Genomic DNA, 24,278 nt, shown 5'->3' with positions numbered 1-24,278 from the left:
CAACTCCACAGCATGATACTGCCACCACCATATCTTAAAGAAAAGTTTAAATGATTAGGCTGATGCCCTGTGTTAGTTTTCTGCAACACTCACCATTTGATAGTCCGAATTCTTTAAGCTTGAACCAAACTGTGAGTGGGATTTTGTGAGGAACCAAGGAGCAAGTGGTCTCCAAAAATGGGGGAAAAAAAATCAATTTAATAAAGTAAAAAAAACCTCCAATGGAAAATGAATTAAATGATATCTAACATGGCTTGGACACAACTCCACTTTGGTTAACTGAACTCAAACAAAAATTGACCTGCAGACAAAGAGCGGAGTTTAAATAGAGGTGCAGTAACCTAAACCGGCCACACGAGAGAGACACAACATAACAAAGCAACAAAAAATTACAAAATTAGCAAATGCAACATATAAGACCACAGAGCAAGAACTGTATTTCAGTTGGCACAATAATAAGCGAATATTAACATAAGAAAATAAATAACTCAGGTCATCTTTAAAGTTTTCCCCTTTGTCTTTAGTAAACTTATGTTCCTGACTTAGAATGGCTTCATAAAGGGTAATTTGGGAAATTAAATTTCTAATGCAAAGTTGACACTTTTAATGGACTTTTAATGCAACTTTGCATTAAGTGTCATTATTTACTGAATGACACTTCATGATAACAGTCACAAACATTCTTAAAGAATCCATGGCATCCATGACGGTGTCATCTCAGCCTTATGCTCACATCCCCGTGCCGTATTTCGAGTTGGACCGTCACAAAGACCTCCAGTAAAAAGCTGCAGTTTGTTTTTCATAACAAGACAAAAGATGAACAATTTCGAACCCTATTCACTGTGTTATCATCGTCAAAAGTCGCTCAGCTCGTTCTTCCTTTACACAAAACACAACACACAGCTGGCATGCAGGGACAAAAATTTTAAACAAGCTCTTTAAATTCAGTTGCCTAAATGAAAATGGATAAACAAGTAAACACTGGGCAAAGCTTTCATCTCGGCCCCAAAACATGAGATTCACCTTCGAGGTAGACAGATCGGATTCAAACAAACGACGCCGTAAACAGCTTGCTGCTTTCCCATCATGCAGCTCTTCTGCATCTACAAAATGTTTGCCTGTGGCTGGAGTTTTGTTGATCAAAGGGACTAAGACTTTGTGCCAAACAGAAACACAGCTCTGGTTTTGAAGAGGAGTCGTGGGTAAACCTAATACAGCCTGGAAGTGTTTGTGCTCATTCATATTTAGCCTTAACATATTCATTTACCTTTGATAACATGTTTTACCGACTAAATGTAACATTAATGTTTTGAAGTGCCACATCCAGAGTCCAGACTAGAAGTTGAAGGAGCTAAAGATTAGGGTGATGGCAAGGAGGCCTTGCAACCGATAACATTTGGGGACTCATAAAATAAAACGTTATTCAAATGGAACCAAGCAAAAGAATACTCTGTATTCTAAAAAGTAAGAATACAGACTAGAAGGAAGTACAGAAGGAATAAAGTGTAAAAATATAAAAGAGAATCTTCAAATGTTTTATTTTCTTTTTCATTACATGTACAAATGTGTAAAACCCAGAAATCAAACTTGCAGAGACAAACTCTGATTAATTTATATGAAGAGAGGACAGTTACCAGACAGAGCATTTATTACATTCAAAGCAGAATAAAAGCCCTACAGTATATCAACAGGCTATAGTCATCTGGCCTCTGCGTGTATTACTGAAAACACACAAGTGCGTAGTGTTTATGTGAGCTCATTCTGATAACGCGGCTCTGTGGGTTTATGCCTTCAAAGAAAGATTCAAAGTGCTGTAAGGATACTAGAGAGGAAGCAGCGAGGAGGAGGAGGGGAGTCAGTACAGCTGTGGCTCTAGCCTCCGTCTGACGCGTGGGGCAGCGTGGAATGGTGGTGCGCGAGAGGGTGGGCCTGCTTTTCAGCCAGGCTGTCTGCGTGGGGCAGAGAGTGGGCCGGGTCTCCGATCAGGGGGTCGGATAGAGAAGGAGCTGAATCCAGGGTGTTGTCTGCAGGATAGAGCTGCATCACCGCCCCCTCCTGGACGCTCTCCTTACTGCAGGACTGGCAGCTGCAGTGCAGGATCCGCTCCACCAACTTGTCCACGCGTGGAGAATCCTCGCTCCCGGGGCACTCCAGAGTCACCTGCACGCAAACGCATCAGCGCAAATGAACACACCCGTGGAAGTTCGGAGTTTATTTCTATGTTGTTTAACAGTTGTTGCCATTTTTTTAATAACTCACTGTTACTTAAAATGAGCAATTAGGCTACTTCAGTAATGATCAATCAAATAAAACAATAGGCACATTCTGCTGATTTATCATAAGAGCCTTTGCTGTAAAATATAAAATACATTAAAATATGCAAATACACAATTAAATCCCCCTTTTAAATAAGAAAATAAACATGTATTTCCTAAAATGCAATTGTATGGCATTCCTTTATGAATGCTTGATCATTTGTAGCTAAAGGTGCATCTCTGAAAAAAATGAATGTGCAAAGCTCAGCCCGTTCTGCTTGACTTAACATAACTTAACATTAACAGGACTGATCTGTTTGGTTTTTCAACTAACTGATTAATAAATGGACAGCAAAAGTTGCTTAGCATCAGATTTTTTTGTTTGTGTTTTTTTTTACAGAACTTGAACTGGGCGAAGCTAAAACTGCATTTTGAGGAGTTTTGGTTAGAACATATTTACAAACAAAGGATTTTATATTTTAAATGCAAATATATATATATATATATATATATATATATATATATATATATATATATTTGTACAACTTTGGCTTAATTGCAGATGTGAATATATTGTCTTATGTTTATTTGTCTGAATCTGTGTACTGTAGGTAACGATTAATCAGCTAATAGACAATTATTATAATAATCGATTCAATGCAATTAATCTGATTAATTAATTTCATTCATATTTGAAAGAAGAGAGGTGGCAGACAAGGATGGAAGGAAAGACCAGTGAGGGAATAAGCAAGAAAACAAGGACATGAGGAACAAAGAAGGGAAGAAATCATGGAATGAACGACTAAAGGGGGACAATCTTTGTATGATACTGTAGGCCTTAAATCTGGAAATTATTTTTTTCATATGTTCCTTTTTTCAGTCTTGGAAAACAAAGAAATCCAATTCAGTTCTTTGTAACAACACAGAAGCACTAAAAGCAGTATTTCCACAGCTTAAGGTTACCATGCTATGAGCATTTCATCCTGACCCAGGCCTAAATGACAGTCAGTGAAACAGAGATAAAGTTGGTCAACTTTTAACATGAAGCTATGATGGGCATATGGACCTGCTGAGGAGGGTTGTGTTACACAAACTCAGCCGGCTCTCCAGACCTCACACAGCTCGTTCTCTGTTTCCCTTGTCCCCTGAAAATGATCACTCAGCCATTTCAATGAGAGCCGGAGCATCAGGGAGCAGCGTCTTCTTTCATGAGAACCGACTCTGCTCTGCTTCAGACTCAATTAGATTAAAAGTCCTGAAACAACAATCGTTTCCACAGACAAGGGTGCCCATTTCCACACAGACAGGAAGAAAGTGATTGAAAATACTTTTTTCTTCTTCTTCTTCTTGTCTGTGTTCACCTCCAGGAGGGTTAATACCTCACCTGCCATGTCTACCTGGCAGCCCTCCAAACTACACCTCCCACAAAGCCTTTGTTTCCTTCTGGATTCAAATATCGAACGTTGAAACGTGACGTCACACGCGCTAGATCCCGCCCCCGGCTAACCCGACGATAACTAGCTGGTTTTAGCTGTCAAGTCGTCAGCATAACGCTAAATCTTAAATATAAGCGTAACATATAACAGGAAAAGAGATGTAATATTCCTAACCTTAGTCCCTTAGCGACTGAAGGTAAAATTAAGCTCCTTTTAATCGTTTATTTCTGTTTTGCTATTAACTTTTTTTGTTTGTGGCGGTTAGCTGTCTCCTTTCGTTACCATAGCTAAGCTCACTCGAAAGTTACTAAAATAAGAGCATACAAGTGCAAAGGCGTTTTTACTCAGTTTACCTTTAGACTACTAACTTTCAACGCTAAGATAACTAGAAAATAAAGTCAAATATATCACAGGTCAGTGAAAAGTTTTAATTAAAAAAAAAATAGGGAGGGAAAGTAGGTCAATTATTCTAGCTTGACTAGACAAGCTTACACGTATAGATGTGCTGTGCGGTGTGTTTTGGTTCAGTTGAAAAAATAATAATAATGGAGTGACCCACTCACCTACCTTCTGACAGATCATCAGCAGAGCAGGTGTTTAAATCACTGTGTCCAGGAAACCACTTATTAATAATTGTGAAATAAACATCAACAAGCCTGAAAACATAAAGCTGTAAAGGACTGAATGTTCTGTTCTCTGTGTAGGAAATGTTTCTCTTTTTTTGTATTGAATCCCGATACACATATTAAAGGTAATTTCTGCTGTGTAAGCTGGAGGAGCTGTTGTCAGTCTGTTGCTGTTGCCGACACAGAGAGTGAGAATAAAGAAGAATAAAAGTTGTTTTGAGTTGCCTTGGCAGAACATAAAATCCTACACTCTGCTTCGTCTACTGAGGCTGTTTTCATGATTTTTCTCTTGCGGTTGTTTAAAGAAACACTCCTCATCCCTCATATGGAGGCCAGCGATGGTGAGCATTTGCACTGCAAAAACACAAAACGTCACCAAGTATTTTTGGTCTAGTTTCTTGTGCAAATATTTTAGCACGCGTGAAATGAGGCAAACTTACAAATAACTTTTTAGCAGGAAATTAGAGCTTGTTTTAAGTCAGTAATTCCTTAATATTAATGAAAAGTACCATTTCCCCTCACAAAATGGAGATTATTTCACTTATGGAAAAAAAAAACTTATTATAAGTGAAATAATCTTCCAGTGGAACTTGTAAAAAAAAATTATAGGCCAAAAACTTTACTAGGCCAATATACTTGGTAAGATTTCGTGTTTTTGTAGTCCGCTACGTGATCTAATGCGCAATAACTCTTACCACTTCCCACTGTGTCTGGGCAGGCGTGCAGGAGTCACAGTGCGCCAGGGACTCGGTGGACTGTGGGAACGTGTTTGGGACGCTGTAGCTGAAGCACTGGCCCAGACAGGCTCTGTACAACAAAGAGGAGAGAGTGCATGAACGTGCCTGCCCCACAGACATGATGTGCTGGAGTCGATAGAAGCGCTCGCGCCTGTGTAAGCAAGAGCTGCAGGGGGAAAAAAAACAGCGCCTGAAATCTGAACTGATTTACAAAGCCTGAGGATTCTCAGAGGCCTCAGGGAAAAACACACACTCACAAAATGGAGACTTGTTTTTCACAAATGGTGGTCATTCGAGAGGTTTCGGAAGGTAAAATCGACATCAGGTTTCAGATGAATGAAGTGAGTATTTCCTATAAATGAAGGATGTAAGTTTTGCTTTTGAACTTTTAACACATTGATTTTTATCCTCAAAATATCCAACTTATAAAATAATTTATTCAACAAGAGACATTGAAAAGTAGGGCACATCGGAAACAGAAACTACTCTAATTTGGGCTATGTGTAAGTTAAATAAGTCAACCGAAGAAATCCAAAACTGATTTTTGAACATTTATTGTTCAATTGTCCATTAAACTTTAACTTTAGCTAAACTTTGTTAAAAGAAAATGTTCCACAGATATCTGTAATAGAGTTTTACTAAGCTAATATCTGTTATCTTGCTGTTTTGCAGTCTGTGTGACTTCATTGGAGAAAGCTGGGTATCATAAATAGAGTCTGCACTCAAATTTAGAGAAAAGTATAGAATGAAAGGCTCTTAATGTAAATTTCTTAATGCAATAAAGTTACACAATCCTTATTTTTAAGGCTATTAAGTTTTTTTTATACCATTATGTAAAAATCTAGAAATTTTATCAATGAAAATATAAATAAAATAAATAATAAAAAATATGTTTCAGAAAACTTGACATTATTTTATGTAAAATAAGAAAAAAAATAAGATGAAAATTATAATAATATGAAACTGAATTAAAGATAACCTCAAGAAATGAATATATACATCAAAATCTAAAGTAAAATAAATAAGAAATTTAGAATAAAATAAAATGATATTAAGAAAAATGTTATAAAAATTGGGAATAAAATTATATACATCAAGTTAAAGCAGAAACAAAAGGAACAATTTAAAACAAAACAAGCTGTTGTCGTCTTTCAGCCTGTTGGTTGGACAGACAGAGACGGCCTTCATCCTGACCTGTTTTGGATGGAGCGCGGCTGACATCCTGTGTGCCCGACGATCTGAGTGATGTTCTTGGCTTCGCACCAGGCGCTCTTGTCAGGGAACAGCGCCAGGCGGTTGATGTGTGCAGGCGCTGCCGCTGAATGCAACGCAAACAGCGCGCAGCAAATCTGAATCCTCTGCCACATGGCTGCACCTGTAAGGCAGGAAAACCACAGCATGTCACCGATAACCGCATCACTTCAGCCGGCCCGGTTACCGCAATGGTTTTACATGGATTTGCTTTTCTTGATGTCAACTGACAACTCCCGGGTGATTATCAGATAAATCCCCACTGCTCAGCTTTTATCTAGATACAATCGGCTCGGCTGCGTGACCTATTCAGCTTTTAAATACGTCAGTGAGATGAAGATCTCAGATGTAAAACAATGAAGCCGGGAGTCAAATATGTGCTCTTCCTGTCTGCAACAGCATGGCTGTCCACTGCTCGCTTTCACTCTCCTCCTTAAAAATGCCTCAGCCATTAACGTCATTTACGACCGACAAAATCCTTTTCTCCTGCTGCTTATAAAAAGTTCCTCGATGTCATCAACATCCAGTCCTTTGTCCTCACTTTAGCACCTCCATTTGGCATTTATATTTTCCTGCAGCTATAACGTTCCCAGATTAAAGAGCTGAAGTCTAGACATGGATTTCATTCACAAAGAGCAATTAGAAATATGTCAAGGTACAGATGAAGCACCCTGCTCAAGGTGAAGGTTTTATCAAGTGTAAAACACAATACTCTGTTAAATGTTTGCTACTTTGTGAAACTATAATCATTTAAATCAAACTACAACGTCTGTCCACAGTTCAAATATATGAACACATTGATGAAAGATTGGATTTTGTTACTTTGTAGTTATGTTACATTATGTAAACTATTTTCATTTTAAAATACCAACATTTCCATATAACTTTATACTTTAGTCTGCCTGCTTATGTAGTTTTTAAATATGAAATGATTAATGTTTTGATCACTTATTCAGTACTTGAGTAGTGCTTTTACCAAATACATCTTGAATGGATACTTTTTACTCTTAGTTTGTAAAAGTATTTAGATGTTCTTGCCTCATGATCGTATCATGATTTAGTAATGACCCTTCCTGCAGCAAAACAACCCCACAGCACGATGCTGCCTCCGCCGTACTTCACAGAGGGGTGTGCTTTCTCAACATTCACAGCAACTCAGGTTTTTGTCCAGATCTCCACAGAAACTGAAGTCTTTTTCCCTGAGTGCATCTGCAAACTGGAGTTTTTACGTTTCTTTCAAAGTCGTGACTTCTTCCTCTCTGAGCGGCTTTTCAGTCCATGTCAGAATGATGGTGGGGCAGCACTGCGTCCCGTGTTTGGGTGTCTGAACAGGAACAGTTGAGCCTTCAGGATGTTTAAATCACAGATCTCGGCTGTTTCTTTTTGTTTGGTTTGTCTTTTGTTTTCGGTGTGAGTTTCTTTCTGAAAATACCGCTTGCGTCATTGAGGTTTCCTCATATTGTTTCTTTCTTAGCATAACTGAACTGATTAAGAAATCTTTAATATTTTTATTTAATCCGATGTAATGTCAAACTGCTATTTGTTTATCGTGGATGAGTTTCAGTCCTTATTGTTTTATATTCTGTTTCCAATCAGCCAAACTTTGATCCAATTTTTTCTAATTTCATCGTAAAAATTGTTTCATTTTATTCTTAGACAGTTAATTTTAAAAAAAGTCAGTTTTGCTTTATGCCAACATAAAGCAAAACTTTCTATATTAGTCTTACAATCATGTATTAATCATATATATATAGAAAGTTTTTTTTTGTTAATTCACCCTAGTTTGACCGGCAAATTATTTAGTCTTGAGCTTGTGAGATGAATACAAATTAACTTATTTTTAATTGGATATTTAATCACTTTACTTCAAACAGTCTCTTGCAAAGACACAAGTTGCTCTAATGTTTAGATAATTGATTAAAATGCTACATGCTTTTTTTGTTTTGTGCCTGTTTCTTAAAGATGTGCTTTTTTAAACACATGCTGCACAGCAGGCTTGTATGGCTGGACACAGAACTGAAAATGAAGCTAGAGAAAATTAAACAAATAAATAAACTGCAAATGAAAACTTCAAACGACCTCAAAAACATCTGAAGAGCCGTTGAAGACATGAAGAAATCAGCCGGTAACTGAAAGCAGAAGATTTTTTTCATGTTTTACATTAAGATAAAATTTGTAGTGATCTGCAAGTGAACTGTTATAAAACAAAACATCCAACAGAGTCCTCACAGTTACCAGATCATTGCCTGAAATCTTCACTAATTCAGTCTTGAATTATTCCACACGTCACAGTGCAAAGATAATCAGTTAAATTTATGCTTAACATGTATCCTTATGGGTTCAAACTAACAAACATTTACCTCTTTCATATTTTGTCAAGCTACAGCCTCAAATGCAAATATATTTTATTTTCTTTTTAAAATCTTTATTGGACAGTAAGCAGGCAGGACAGAGAAGGGAACACATGCAGGAAATGAAGTGAAAATCAAACCCAGGACAACTGAAGACTGCAGCCTCTGCACACGGCGCACTGAGCCTCTCAGCGCCGTCAGTGTACTTTTGTAAAGCTTTTTCATGACATAAACAATATGAAGTAATGGATAATTGCACAGTGGATTCGAAAGAACACATCGTTTTTAAAATATGTTGCAAAAAAAAAATACAAAGAGGTTGTTGTGCATATGCAACAAACCTTTATTGCTCTCAAAACCCTAAATAAAACCCAGAGTTTTCAGAAGAGACTGGGATTCAGATTTATTTGTCAAAGTCAGCAAGCCCATGAAATGGTTTGGATGAGAAGGAGAAGTACTAACAGAATTCGGCAGAAGTAAAAATAAACATTTACACCTGGCAAGTAAGAGTAAAAAATAACGGTTAAGAATTAATAAATTATATTTTTAACCTACTTGTGCGTGATTCAATCTGAGTGTGATTTCAGGAGCTCTGTAAAAAACTATCTGAGGTTTGTTGTTAGAGAATAAGTAGCATCTGTAATAACAAGGAAGACAGCAGATGTGAAAGAACTGGTTGACATGCAAAATGTAGCAGAAATCACTGTCATAAAGCATAATGGTGGCACCATTATGCTGTGGGAATGATTTTTTTTTTCCAGCAGGGGCAGAGAAGCACTAAAGATGTTACAATCAAGGGAGAAAACCTGAGGCTCATCTTCCAGAACAGCAACCCGAAAATACAGCCAGAGCTACTAATACAGCGGCAGTATAGACAACACCATGCTCATGAGTTACAGTGGCCCAGTCAAAGTCCAGAACAAATTCTGATTGAGAATCTGTGGTAAAGTTAAAAATAGATGTTCACTGCAGGTCCTCGTCCACCTGAATGAGTTTATGCTGTTTATCATGTCAATTTGTGGCCTTTATTGTTTAACCTGAGAAATTTATTATAAGAATTTTGATTTGTTATTGTCACAGTATAAATTCCAATCAATGAGGTTTTAAACACCCCTAAACAGTATTGATTGTCAGTTGTACTATTTTCTCCACTGCTTGTTCACTGAGAGTATCAATGAACAAGTCAATGACTGAAAATATGATTAAAGGCTGTCACAGTGTTAAACTTAGTGACTGGTGTCTTAAAAACGTGACAAGGCCTTTATTTCTGTTTGTGTGGCTATGATTGCTTTGTACACTGAAAACAAAAACAAAACAAAGGAGGTCCAACTTTTAAAACATTCATTTAATTTGTTCCATGTCATGAAGTTACGCTTCTCAAACTTACTTTGTTTGTGCCTGCCTGACAACTTAATTGAATAAACTTAATTGTATTACTTAATTAACACATTTTTTAAGTTGGATGTTTGTTTTTTTCAGTGTACAGTCGCAGCCAGACAATTACCTAAAAAAGAAGTGATGAATAAAGTTTAACACAAACTATGGTGATGAAAGCTGAAGTCCATATCGCCCCTGTGAGGTGTAGCCTGTGGTCGTAATGTGAGAAAATGTGAATACTTCAGCAAGGCACCGACCATCTCTTCTCTTCTTCTAAAAAGAAAAATAAAACCAAAAAACTCTGACTTTGGTTGGTGTAGTTTATATATATTAGCCGGTGATTTTAAAAGCTCAAATTTATCCTGTTTGCCATTTTAATTATTAAAGAAATAAACAGAAAAAGTTTAACAAGACACTGGAAAAAGAAAACAAATTAACAAAAAATATTTTGTCACATCTGATAGAATAAAGTTTGTTAAAATTACTTGTTTATAGTGATAACTTAATAATAAGTTAATTATGTTTACTTGGAAAAATCTGACTTTGATTACTTGTAACCAATGAACTCATTTTTTTAAGTTGATCACATGTTTTATTCTTGTCAGTGTGCAGTCACGAGCAGCTCTGAACACAGCGATACTTTCATCGTTACTCTTATCGTGATAAAACCTGAAGTCCATATCGTCTCATGGTTGTAATGCGGAATAAACTTAAATGCTTTTGCAAAGCACCGACTTTCCCCCCTTTTTCTAAAAAAAGCAAACAAAAAACTTCATCTGTTAATTTGGTTGGTGTAGTTTGATCATCAGAACATATGGAAACTTTCCCAGTTTACTATTGTCGAGATAAATGAGCAAATAGTAACGTTAGAGGGCACTGGACGCCCCAGAGGTGTGGGGTTGGCCGGGGTACCTACCGGCCTCCTCCGGATGGACTCCGCGCAAAGTCCCGCTGGTCCTCAATGCGGCGGAAATGTGACGATGCGCGACAACCGCACCAAAAATATATAAATACACGTCGGCAATGATGATCCGAGCTCAGCCGGTCACACAGCAGTTACATCATCCGGGGAAGAAGCGGCACCGAGGGTCGCCGACCGAGCCGAGAGGAGGAAGGAGGATGAGAGAGAGAGAGAGAGAGAGAGAGAGAGAGAGAGAGGCTATCTCATATTCTCTCCCCCTCCAGTCGCTCTGCAATTCCTCTGGAAAACACTTTCCGAGTTGTTGTCTTTCGTTGTAAAACTCTCATGCGAGGGGTTGAGGCGCGGCTGAGCCTCAGACAGGCGTCCTGCTGCGCCGTTTCTAGAGGAGGAGGAGGAGGAGGAGGAGGAGGAGGAGGAGGAGGAGGAGGAGGAGGAGGAGGAGGAGGAAGAGCAGGGGGCCGAACTGCTGGAAAGGTTTCAAATGTTTCCCTAAAGTGGAGCCATCATATTTACTCCCCAAGTGTGCAAATGCAACGGGATTAAACACACAAGGGGTGTTTACAGACATCCGCACACATCTGGCTTTGCTTTGATGACATGTGCTTTCAGGTTTTGTAATTGAACATTAATAACAGCGTATAATAATGATGTATGGCTGGAAAGCAGATGTGGATCCTGTCCCGTTTCTCCAGCTCTGGGACATTAAAAGAAGGTTTGAGATGCTGAAATTGTTGAAAGAGCTGGTTACTAAACAGAAGCTCATGACAAATTGATTTATTTGAGGTCTGCAGTGAAACCGCAGAGAGACTCGTGAGCATGTGATCTGCTGAGAGGCATCATGTTCCCTGGTTTGGCTGACCTGAGGCTGAGCCCTCATTCAAATCTTATTGGAAAGGGAATGCAGGGAATAATAAGGTACCATTTGGAGGGTTTCAAATAAAAATTGGTGTCCTTCCTGGGTCAAAAACTCTGGTAAGTCAAAACTGAAATCCATAGAAATAAACACAGTAAACTAATTAAAGGTACAGTGCATGCAAAATATTATAATAATAATGACGCTGTCCTGTAAACAACTCAGTAAAACATAGAAATGGATAAAATAATAATGTGAATTATACATTCAGATTTAGATTGCAATGTTTTCAGCCTCATGTTGTGTTTTGAATGTTGGCCAATTTTTCTTGCCCTTTTTTTCCTTTTTAATAATGTCTGTAATTTCTGGGTAAATAAGAAAATAACCTCAGTAAAATTAGGTTTCATTTTACATTAAACCTACACAGCACAGTACATTTGTAATGTAAGTGCAATTCTTTACACAGTACATTACAAATATCTTTTAGTTTTTATAATACCAAAACATAAAATACAACCAAAAAATATTGAATCCATAAAAAGTAATGAAATCATTCCCACAGCATGATGCTGCCACCACCATGACTAATTATTGCCATTGAGCTGCTCTGTCTGAACATGGTTAATACGGTATTTACCTATAAAATAATGTTTACATGATCAGCTTTTGCAATGTCTTATTTATTTATGTATTCATTTATTTTTTTAAGTTACACATTATTTTAGCTGACATGTTTTTGAGTAAAAAAAAATATTTAAAGCTGACAGGAAATTTTCAAATATCACCTGATAGTTATGCATTATTGGAAGACTGAAAAATTAAAACCTAGCTACCAACTCTTTACAAAAAAGGGCAATAATTAAAAACAATCTAAAATAATTAATAATGCTAAGTCTGGTGCACAAGTAAAGCCTGGTGGACCGCCAGGTTTATAATACACTGACTTTAACAGCATCTTGTCTCTAATGCTTCCCAACACCAGACTCCTCTTGAGTCTGTTCTACTTAAAAGCATCAACACTGCTAAGTTAAGCAACACTCAGCTTTGTGGTCTCAGACTTCAGCAAACTGCATCTCTAGACTCCAGTAAGGCAACTTCTGCTCACATAGTTCAATGAAATTTCACATGTTAGTGAAATGTCACAGTAAAAGTGATCAATTTTCCTCAGGGGGGAATCAGCTGAGAAACTATTTGCAGCTGAGAGATCCTGATCTCTGCAGCTGGCCCCGGCTCCTGGGGTGACGAGTTCACTGCCTCTAATGTGTGCTCGAAATTTAATTTCTCTTTGGTCTTGCGGTGGGATCACATATACAGATGGGTTCGATGCAGAAGTCAGATTCCTTTGTCTTTTAAAGACATGTTTGTGAAATAAAGGAATTGTTCTTTGGGAACTGGAGCGTTACAAAAAGCCACAAAATTCAGTTAGAGCAAACTCTTGGAGAAAGTAACATCTGATAAACGTCATAACTCAGAAGTGAACTGAGAAAGTGGGATTTGATAGAGGATATTAAAGTTGACCTATCATGCTTCCTTGAACCAGTTAGGATAAGCTTATGAGACATACAAACATATTGATTACATTGTTTTGCACAAAATCATTCTTAGGTAAAATTTTAATCTGATCAGTTCTGCCTATTTTCAGTTTCTTTCAGAATGAGCTGTTTTACGGCCTCTTGTCACTTTAAATCCTGATATGTTTCTGTTGGCCATGTTCCCTCAACTCGACATTTACACTCATATGTGAAAACGGCTGCAAACAGATGCACCATGATACGACTGTACATCCTTGAAAAGCAGAAGTGGAGCCTCCAGCACAACAAACAAGTATGCAGCACATGGTTGCTGGATGGTAAATGAATAACAATTTTTGAAGCAATTGAGACTCAAATGGAAGTTTAAAAGCATACAAAATGTTAATGTTGCACAGTAGGGCCCCTTTAAGACCAGCTTATTATTCTGGGTTGAAAATCTCAAACAGCTACATCCCACTGCTTCACTCACACCCGGCACACCTTCTGTCCCCAGGTGTTCTCGTCCACACTCGCGCCCCTATCGGCTTCTCGCTCCACCTGCTAACAGCTATTTTAATGGATGGGGGATGAGTGACACGCTCTAATGTCTGACAGGGTTACTCTGTGCCAGATGCATCTCAGCGCAGGCGGCGCTGAAGAAGCGAGCCTTTGAGCGCGGGCCTTGGACCGGGCCCTGCTCCCATTGTGCAAAGGAATGTATGTGCTTACATTACTGACAAAACTGTTGCTGTGATGAAAAGGGAAATATGAGTGTCTGTGTAATGGAGTGGGTGCAGGCAGCGGTGTTCGCTTTGATGTGAAAGTGTTCAACATGTGTTACACTCCGACGTGAAAAGTGCAGAACTCACCTGTTAGTAATAAGGCCCGGGTCCCAGTCCAGAAAGGGCATTTCGCTGCATTCCTCAGATTCTGCTCCACCAGGGTGGCTGGATGCATGTGTGCACAGTCTCACACACACACACAGAAACATTTTCCTGTCACTCTCCAAAGCCATGCAACAGCTCATTAGTGAGGAGACACACTCCAGATTGTCCTGCAGAGTTGGTGGATGCACAGGACAAATGAGGCGATGTGTAGATAAATCCTTCTTCAGCTGACAGAGATGAAAAGCGGTTTGGGTGATTACAAACTCTTCTCTGCAATAATCACTATGTAAAACAGGATAATGCGTGCTGAATCATGTTTGGTCTAATTTTTAAAAAGTGGAGGAAAACTTGATGTGGGTCTCTGTCCGTCCGCACCAAAGCAGCAGCAACGACCAAAGAAATAAAAACATAACAAACTGGAATATTACAAGATAAACAAACACAAACTTGTAAATGAAAATGAAACATTTGTTTCCCAATAAAAAGCCTGAAAAGGGCAGCATTCATTTGAATTATGTCCCTTTATTTTAATACTCCTCAATAAAATCGGAAGCAACCAGAAGCCTGCAGAAATGGGATTCGTAAAGGATCCATTTGCTATTTAATCCCACATAAATAGCAGTTCTGTGAGCGAACAAACTGGGCCATGAAGCCCAAACACAGCAGACAGGTCAGGGAGAAAACTTTGGAGACGTTTAAAGCAGAATGATGAGATAAAATAATATTCCAATTGTTGAAAATCTTACAGAGCTTTCTCTGTCCAACTCATCACCTGAACTGTGATCCCTCCAAAGACAAGCAACGCAAGGAGAGTATAAAACTGGTAGCTGTCATGCAGCTGCATTTGGAAATGAAAAAGATACCAAGGGAAATTTCAGCTAAATATTAGAAAATTTAACATTAATTTGGAAAATCAATAATATGGAACTAAATATTTAGTTAGCAAAATAAATATTTAATATTTTTTATCTGGGAACTAAATATTCAGATGCTAACTAAGTATTTAATTTGAAAGCAAAATATTTGACTTGTTAAATATTTTGTTTGGAGCTCTGAAATTGATAAATGTGTTAACATGACTATGAAAAATGAACAGCCACATTTTTTTCTTCAGGACAGGCTGAATAAACCAGATTATTGCTGTTGATTTTTTACTCCATAAAACCAACCCATACATAACGTCTTGAAAATAAAAAAAAGCAACAACGTGGAGTGAAATGAGCAGGATTCATTGCATCACCAGTTTGGTCGTATTTCAGATATCTAAAATGAATGAATGATTATGAATACTGACTAATATAAAAACCTTATTTTGTGATGTTTTTCAGCCATGCTTGCTTTTTTTCTGCAGGGAAAATGGAAGCTGGTGATGGTTGAGTAGATGATGGATGTAGCTGAAAACAGGACAACCGTGAGGAAAAAAAGGCAAAAGACTTAAAACTGGAAAGGAAAAACTCCACACACACAACAAAGCAATAATTAAAACAAGGTTAGTTATGATGTTTTAAAGTTGTGTGACGCTATCAGTCTGTAACAGAAAGATGTTAAATCAGACATACTCTGAGGTGAAACAAACAGAAAATGTTTAATATGTTATGCGGCAAAACAAACACAAAAAAACCCACTACATTAGTGGCGACCAATAGTTTCACAGCAGGTCATTGTTGAGGATCATTTGGAGTGAGCTTCTTCAGCTGCTTCAGCTGATGGAGAGTCCGCTGTAATCATTTTAAAACCACCAAACGAGCTTAAAAGCACAGACACGTGGACCAAGAGTGATATTCTGGTGGTCCAAAAATCTAAACGTTTCCTCCAGAGAGGAGGCAGAGAGGTGCAGCTGATCTGGAGGACGGATACGAGTCCCAGTCTGCAAATACAAACACTGACATTCTTCCACTGAATCAAACCACACCAGTTTTTTTTTTAAAAAACAATGCTCTGTTGAGAAATGTAATAATTCCTAACAAATGCTGCATTACAGTGACCTGGGAAGTGGGAACTCGGAATTTCAACATGGCGTCGCCCACATTGTTTGCTAAATCTCTTACAAGCAATTTTATGCTTTACCTTCCAAGGTAAACACCATTTTTAATTTGTTCAGTTTATTTACAGGCGCCACATGTAACGCTGATCTTAGATACTTTTTAGTGTTTCTTGTGAAATAAATGCGTTTCTACCGCAGTGCACACTGTAGGGTCAAAGAGCGGCCATCTTGAAAGGCCAAGTCGGTACTGGAGGCAGTTGGAGCTGATCCCAGTTTCAGGCAGGTTGGAGTTATTTTGCCAACATGAAGGGACTAACACAGTGTAATAAGGCCATTGTAGATGAAAAAAAGAGTACATTTTCACCAAAAATACTTTTAAAATTTTGAAATTAATCTCTTAACAAGGAACTTTCTAAGCTCCAAAAGTTGAAAAATTTGCGAAAAAGAAACCCTCAAATTTTAAGATCTCATTTTCTAGATTAAAAAAAACTTAAAAATGTAGTTTCAACAAGTCAAACATTTTCAAAACTTGGGGAAAAGTAAAAAATGTCCAAATATTTTCCTGAAAATTTATGTTTTTTGACAGAAATGAACTCATTTGTATGTACAATGGCTATAATATGCTCTGGTAAGGAGACATAGCTGACGAGGAATTAACGTTTCCAACAAGTGATACAACTTCTTTGAACCAAAAGGCATGGGAACTATTACTAAAAACGTAACAAAACCTATTCAAAAACACCTGAACCAAATCTTTAATGTGTTGGAATGGCCCAAATCCGTTTCTTTCCTTCTTACCTGTCAACATCAGCTTTGTTCCCCTGCCAAATGCACGTCTTTATTCAATCATTCAGTGCAACTATTCATCCTCCCACTCTCTGTTCGGGCTGCAGATGCTGAACCTGGCTCTCATTCCAAAACAGCAGGAGTCCGAGTCTCCCAGCTCATTAACACAGAGCATTACCTTCCACCCCCAGAACACATTTCATTCTTCTCACACTTTCACACAGCAATGGAAAAATCTGACAGAGAGAGACTAAGACAAAGCTTTATGCAATCATTTTATTAAATATACATTTACTGTATTACAGATACACAACGTGGGCATCGTTGGAAGTTGGTGCCAAACGGATAATTAAATTAAAACAGATGAGATTTCCATGTTCTTCTTCAGTCGTTCATCACTGGTCCTGAAAAGTGAGAGGAGTTATGAAACCGATGTTTTGGTGTAAGAAGCAACACATTCTCCACTGCGTACGCACCTCAACCACGCGGCCATGAATCAGATACGGTGACCTGAAGTCATGCTGGCAGTTGCTGTATCCCATTCCCAACCCCAGGCCCGATCCGAACGACACCGGCCACATTCGACCTGGTGGGAGGAGGAACGGACAAATGAAATCACATCTGCTTGTTTTCACAGAGATACAAAGAAATAAAGCTTACGTTTGAAGAAGAGGACGGAAAACACGATGCCGACACCGACGCCTGTCACTGCAAAGAGAAAAAGAGAAATACAAGGAAACTGATAAAAAGACAGAACATGAAATCAGATTACTATAACGTCAGGCGGTCGGGTGCAAACATGAAAAATAATTGGATCATTAAAACGTCTCCGCATAGTGAACAATGTGAATACATTTTATTTAGCACAAATATCTGCAGAATAAACCCGTTGAATGTTTCACATTTTGTCTCATTCCATCTGTATGTTGCATAAATAGTAGAGTGAAAGGACAGCCGTTCCTTTTTTAATGAATAAATATAGAAAGTGTAGAGAACAGTTGTATTCATCAGGCCGGCCACGATGAGTAGCAACAAAATAAAACAAGCTCAAAGATGTTCATTTATTGTTTTTCTCTTTTTTCTTCCTACTAAAAACTGGATGATGAAAGTCTTCCGGTGCTTTGGTCTCACAAACTCACAAAGCCCTGTTTTGTTTTCAGAGGCTTCATAATTCATTTTATTTGTATTTTTAAAATGTCTTCCAGTTTCAGTTAAATGTTGTTTTTAGAATTTTAATTTGATCTATCTTTACAAGCGTGTCAATGCATTATTATGACTTTACGATTATATTACTTGAAAATGATCTCAAAGCAAATTAAACTTTCAGCTGCAGGTTTAAGGGGACGATGGTTTTCAGCCAAATGTTGTAAAAGGCAGGACTGGGACAAATGTCCATCTGCCAGCAAAACACAGACACTAAACATTCAGCTAATGCTACAATAAAATCACAGCATCAACCTAATAAAGCAGGAGAAAAGTATCCCACCACATGATGCTGCCAACACCACAGTTCATTGACTCCAGGGAGACAGAAATAGAAGCTCATGTTTGTCATTTTAAGTCTAAAAATTGGGATAATTTTACTTTTTCATGCACAAGTAAAAAAAGAAGAAATAAATAAATAAAAATACACTGCACTAAAACAAAAAACACAGTGTCTCCAATATTTCAGGGAAAAAAAATGATGTGCCTTTTTATTCGCTGCATAAATACTTTTATGTATTAGTTCAAAATACATAAAAGCTTGTGATTGTAAAATGAAAAAAAAAATATTCAATGGGGTTATAAAATATGGTCTATTTGTTGCTAAATTGACAAGACTGGAAACCCGAGACAGATAAACCAGGGGATGGAGACGAGTGGGACTGAAAGCATCCACGGCAGGTCCGTCTGTGGAAACCAGGGACGGTTATTAGTAAGAATGTGTCTGTGCGCCGAGTTTCACCTCGCTGTGGGCCACACCACGCCCAACAGCAGGCCGGCCAAAACACAAAACACATAAAAAAAGCCATTCGGGCCCAAGAGGCTCCTAATTAGATACAGAGAACTATGCAGCATGACCGATGTGCTTTAACCAGAGCCCTCAGACTGTTTCTTATTACACAGTTTACACATGTCAAACACGACCACAAAACCCTCAGCTCATCTTTATTATCAGTACACATCAACAATAACTTTCCTTCCATTTCAAGCGACGACTCTGTTAAGATCTGAGACTTTCCGTCTGCTGAAGCCCGAGTCTTGCTTTGCTCTGCAGCCAGAATGTTTCTGAAGCCTCTGATTTTCCACTGTCAGGGGTACAATGGAAGCTTTTGGGGGAAAATGAGAGGGTAGATCAATATCTCATTCCCTTTTCTTTTGTCTGGATTTCTCCTCGGGGACTGGATCATAACAAAAACATTTGTACATGAAACGAGTGAAAAAAAAACTCAGTGGGCTTTTCCAGCAAATGAAGTCCAGAGCTGCGTAATTGCACTGTTATTCGCTGTTTGAATTATTTTGTGCAAATGACTTCAAAAAGCCAGTCATATTCAATCAGTGTGATTGAATACTGCACCTCGAACCCTAACCCCGACTGTTTGACTCTGGCAAATGTTTCTTCTCCACACTGTTGTTTTTAACCAATACCATGACTTCAAATTCCTCTTTTGTTTCTGTCACAAGTTATATTTGGAGACCACACTTGCAGCACGGCAAAAAAAATAAATAAAAACATTTATGTTTACCAACCGTTACAGTTCAAATAAAAAGTGGATGTCTCCATGGAAGAACTAAAACGAGCGCCACAGATGACAAAGCGAATCAATTCGTCCACCGATATTTCAAAGCTAAACACTGACATGATCCATTTTGTACAGACTCATGTCTCCACTTCAAGTTAGGACTACTTGCATAACTCAGAGTAAAAAAATACTCAAAAAATGGTTTAAACAAATAAAAGCAGTCTTACAAGGATTTTAACAATACATGTGATTTTTTATGACTATTAATAAATATCTTGGTGGATTTAGGATCAAAGTATAAATTTAATTTTACCAAACTGTTTTCATTAGTGTTTCGAAATTATGTACAGTTAAAGGGAATGAAAAATTAGGGTGATGGCACGGAGGCTCTTCAACCTCAAACATGAATTCATAAATAAATCATCAAAATATCAGAGGAAACAATGAAAAGCTGGTCAGAAATTACAACTTCTATCGGAAACAAACTTCTTGTTAAACAAAATAATTTAATATTTAAAGTCACAGGGGTTTGTAAAATTTTGAGTTTAACTGTACACTTCTTTTCGTCTTTTGGGCATAATATTAGAAGACATTTTTTATTTCTTCTTTAGTTGTACTAATTGTGGTTCGTACTAATTGTGGTTTGTACTTATTGACTTGTTTGACTGTCCACAGGAAGCAACACGCACATGTTTACATTTACTTATCACATGAAGGTTTACTTAGAACCTCTTTATAAGCCAAGCTGTGTAAATTTTTAGCACAAAACATGAATGTTCCACTTTAGATGCGTGATAATGACATCTTTGACGTAATGAAACTTATGTCAAACATGTAAGTTTTATTATATTTGTAAGTGAAAACAACCCAGCTGCTTTGTGGCATTTTTTTGAGCTCCGTGCTCAAAGCTGTCAGCCGTGCCAAGGTGTCTGGTTGCCAGAGAAAATCTTCAGCATATGTTCGGCTCGAGGAGGCGCACAACAAAGCTCTGTAACTTTCCATAACCCAGCCGTCATGCAGCCCTGGCGACCTTTTCTTTTGCAATATGTAATTGTGTTCACAGCTCATATCTTTTCATTGCTCTGAACGATTTAGAAGCATTCTTCTGAGCATGAAATCAGATCCATCATCAGAGTTAAACGATGACTTATTCAGTACAGGATCTGCAGCGTGATTCGCAGTCCAAGAAAAGGAGCTGGACCTGCTTTACACGAATCTAGAGGTCAGAAATAAACCTGGAATCGGGAATGGGAAACCAGTTTTACAGGCTGCTAGCCCATTAGCTCGTTCTGGTTGTAGCAATTAGCAACATCCCCCTTTTAACAGGAAACAACTGGGTTTATTTGAGCTGTGATGTTAAATCTGATGGCTGCCAAACTTGCCTCTGAGACAATCTCACGCAAGTCTTACAAGAAAAGCATGGCAGTGATTCAATGGGCTTTAGGTTCACTAGTTTAGTTTCTCAAGCTTGATTCTGTGTTTTTGCACATTTAACGCAGGAAGTCTGCAGATGTGCAACCTGTGAAGTTTAGCAGAGATTTTAGCTGCCTCTTGTTTGCGTCTTAATTTGGTACACTAGCAATGCTTCTTTTGTTAGGGGTGCAGCGATTGAAGCTTTTTGGTTGATCACTGACATTTAAAAAGCCTGACTTTCTGATTCAGACTTTTTTGTTTGAAAAGTCACCAATATTGTGATAATTTCACCAACTTAACACCACTATTGTTAATTGTGAATGTGCAGATGTGGAACTGTAATTTTTGTCCGTTAATGAAGGAGCCCTTCATGACAGTCATAGTTAGTACTTTTTGAAGGATTATTTTTCTCTCATGACCTTCTGCAAATCGGACTCCAAATCCCACATCTGCAGCACCAATAGCTGGTAAACCGTGTTGTGATGATGTGCTGTTTACCAAAATTCCTTCATAAATTTCTCAATCATCATCTGTGGTGTCACCTGTCCAAAGGACATTATTGGACACGTCTTGTGATTTTTTTAAATGCAAATTTACAAACCTAAATTATTTTACACAATTCCAATTATTTCTGGCACACTTTGTTGAATGACAATGTAATATTTCACGTTATTATTGTGATTCGGTGATTCACTCATTTTAAAATCCAATATGAATCAACTCAAAATCAACATGTTTTGAGGTGTGAAATATTGATGGAGAGTTTATCTTATTTTTACCATGACTGTGTAGGCAACAAGAGATTTATGTGAAGAGATAAAAATAATTTCAATCAACAAAAGTGTTTCTCAAGATGTTGGATGCACCACAGTTAGAATAAGGATCCATTGAATTTGGATATAGAAGATGCTCTCTCCATAGTAGACAAAAGTCAGAATAATGCATCTATATCATAAGTATTGTAATAACAATGCACCTACGGACATTTTCTCTATTAATGTTAATTTAAAGTGCATCTCTTCCGATTTTAAGTAATAAATAACAGTTATTAGTGGAAAATCTGGAAACGGTGTAATTCGTCGACCGATTGCGAATCCATTGGATGTTAATTAAACGGCTACATTCCTTCCACATAACCGTAATTTGACATATTTCCCACTTCATCGACCACGGATTTTCTTTCATAAAACAGCTATTCTCATTCATTCGCTCAACTTTGACCTTAGCAACAGTTCCAGCAGGGTTACAATAATACCCAGCTTAAAAAGATTTCCTTTGAGCCTACTGCGGCTTTCTAAATGACAAAACGCACAACGAAACTGTTTAGACCAGTAGGCACACATTAAACCTCGTGAAAGAAGAGATGTTTACCTGTTTTTAAGGCTGTGTCAGCAAGACAACGGTCCCATTTTCGCCCGAGCTCGTCTGCCATATTTCCGGATGTGTCCGAGATCCACGAGAGTATCGCGAGATCGACATGAAGTCACGCGAATCCTCTCAGTTCGTATTTGACTTGTTGATCTTCACGAAAAGATACAGTCCGTACGAAAAAGTACCGGTAACATCGGTAAGCATGTAGAGAAGGTGGAATGAAAGTCTTATAATAATAATAATAATAATAATAATAATAATAATAATAATAATAATAATAATAATAATAATGAAATATTTTGAATATATTAGTTGCGCAATTAAAATTCATTTGCTAAAATCCTAAATTAAAACGACATGTTCCAATACAAGCAAATATTTCAATAAATTTGATTACATGTAATTTATTCTCAGACGTGATTATGATCTAAAGAAACTCATAAGATTGATTTTATTTCACCAACAGGAGTGGAAGATGATTGCAGTCCCCATAACTCTCTTCCAAAACTGTAGAACTGTGATGTAAAAATATAAAATAAAATTCCAGTTTATTCAAATTGACTCAAAAAGGATATATGGTCTGTTTTGCAATTTTTTAGATCGTTCTCGGAAAAGAAAACGAGAAAGATAAGAAAAGAGAAGAAAGAAGAATATGTTGAACCAAAAGAAGAGAGGCAAGAAGAAAAGAAGAGGAAAAAGAAAAAGAAACAAAAGATGCAAAAAAAGGAAAGAAAAGATAAGCAATGTTTGTAGTTAAACTGATGTATTCTGTGCTTTCTGCTTGATTGCTTCAACAAAACACACATGGGAGTTAGATAATTGCTTCTAACACACCGTCAACAAAACACAAATCTTGGTTTGGTTTACAAGCAGGTTTTTAGGGGAATGCATATTTCAGCAGTGTCGTTATTCTGTGATTTTGATAGAAAACACCTGGGATACATTTTAATGGCTGGGTTTGCTTTTCACCAAATTCTTTGATGTGTGACTTTTTTAAAGAAGCAACCAACTTTTGCACCTGCTTGGAGGATATTTATGCCACTTTCCCAAGTATTGATTTCTTGAAACAGGTCAGAAACATTATACAGGTCTATATCCCCTTTTTCTATGCGAGGTGTTTGTTTTCTTTAAACTAAGCTAAAATTAATTTTGATCATTTTGAAGTCAGCTTTTAACAATTCTGTGATTATCTTTTGGAGGAGGTAACCCATTGATTTCAACTTTGGAGCTCCATGTAGACCTCACTTCGATATCCATCAATGTGAAGTATATTCCTGCTTAGGACCAGTATATTTTATCTAGATTAGACCAAGCCAAATTGCCTTTGCTAAGAGCGGACTAAACATTTTGGGTTTGTCATTCGTCTGCTACCACTCCCAAAAGGTCAGAAAGGACAGACATTTTTCCTCTTGTAAAACATAGAGGAAAATGTCAGCTGGTCTGCATAAATTGTAATTTGCAACCAGAACAACTACACTTTTATACAGATACTGCCTATAATTGAGGCGTTTGTGCTAGTGATCATGCAGCACCAAGAATAACTTCTCTGAAGTACATATAAATGACTTTGTGCTCAATGATTAGGCTTTGAAAACTAGACATTACAATGGCATAGCTAGTGAAGAAAAAAAACGTTAATGCAGTGGGATTGTGTTGTTTTCATTAGCAGTAGCCATATTGGATTTTAGGGTTGCGGTGGGGAAGAAGCCACAACCTCTGCTTTCTCAGTAAACAGAAGACACCCCTGCTCTAGATTATCTATCACGACTTTCATCAGTTCTGTTTGTTTGTTTGT

General features: G+C 37.7%; 2 protein-coding genes across 2 annotated transcripts; both read right to left on the bottom strand.

The window, feature by feature from the left end:
* Positions 1–1,514: 1,514 nt before the first annotated feature.
* nbl1 (NBL1, DAN family BMP antagonist) lies at positions 1,515–11,324 on the bottom strand. Its single transcript, XM_055025606.1, has 4 exons — positions 10,950–11,324; positions 6,249–6,429; positions 5,013–5,124; positions 1,515–2,160 (listed from the first exon to the last, which is right to left on the bottom strand). Exons 2-4 carry the CDS (start codon positions 6,419–6,421, stop codon positions 1,873–1,875), a joined length of 573 nt encoding a protein of 190 aa, XP_054881581.1. The 5' UTR covers positions 6,422–6,429; positions 10,950–11,324; the 3' UTR covers positions 1,515–1,872.
* A 5,913-nt stretch (positions 11,325–17,237) lies between these two features.
* On the bottom strand, positions 17,238–22,589 carry LOC129355986 (MICOS complex subunit Mic10-like). The gene is made up of 4 exons (XM_055025615.1): positions 22,484–22,589; positions 17,637–17,684; positions 17,453–17,562; positions 17,238–17,380 (listed from the first exon to the last, which is right to left on the bottom strand). Exons 1-4 carry the CDS (start codon positions 22,542–22,544, stop codon positions 17,372–17,374), a joined length of 228 nt encoding a protein of 75 aa, XP_054881590.1. The 5' UTR covers positions 22,545–22,589; the 3' UTR covers positions 17,238–17,371.
* Positions 22,590–24,278: the final 1,689 nt, after the last annotated feature.

The sequence above is a fragment of the Poeciliopsis prolifica genome, unplaced genomic scaffold, assembly GCF_027474105.1.
Source record: "Poeciliopsis prolifica strain line A6 unplaced genomic scaffold, Auburn_PproV2 SCAFFOLD003, whole genome shotgun sequence".
In the NCBI taxonomy this organism is placed as follows: domain Eukaryota; kingdom Metazoa; phylum Chordata; class Actinopteri; order Cyprinodontiformes; family Poeciliidae; genus Poeciliopsis; species Poeciliopsis prolifica.
Note: the sequence above shows the minus strand (reverse complement) of the source record. Positions and strands in the feature narration are given on the sequence as shown.

Bases quoted from the DNA above. Each gene is read 5' to 3' on its own strand.
- nbl1 (XM_055025606.1), bottom strand. From the start codon at position 6,421: ATGTGGCAGAGGATTCAGATTTGCTGCGCGCTGTTTGCGTTGCATTCA. The intron at 5,125-6,248 runs GTCAGGATGAAG...TTTGTTGTACAG, and splicing joins CCGCGCTCCATCCAAAACAG to AGCCTGTCTGGGCCAGTGCT. The intron at 2,161-5,012 runs GTAAGAGTTATT...GTTTGCGTGCAG, and splicing joins CCCAGACACAGTGGGAAGTG to GTGACTCTGGAGTGCCCCGG.
- LOC129355986 (XM_055025615.1), bottom strand. From the start codon at position 22,544: ATGGCAGACGAGCTCGGGCGAAAATGGGACCGTTGTCTTGCTGACACA. The intron at 17,685-22,483 runs GTAAACATCTCT...TTCTCTTTGCAG, and splicing joins TGACACAGCCTTAAAAACAG to TGACAGGCGTCGGTGTCGGC. The intron at 17,563-17,636 runs GTAAGCTTTATT...TCCTCCCACCAG, and splicing joins TTCCGTCCTCTTCTTCAAAC to GTCGAATGTGGCCGGTGTCG.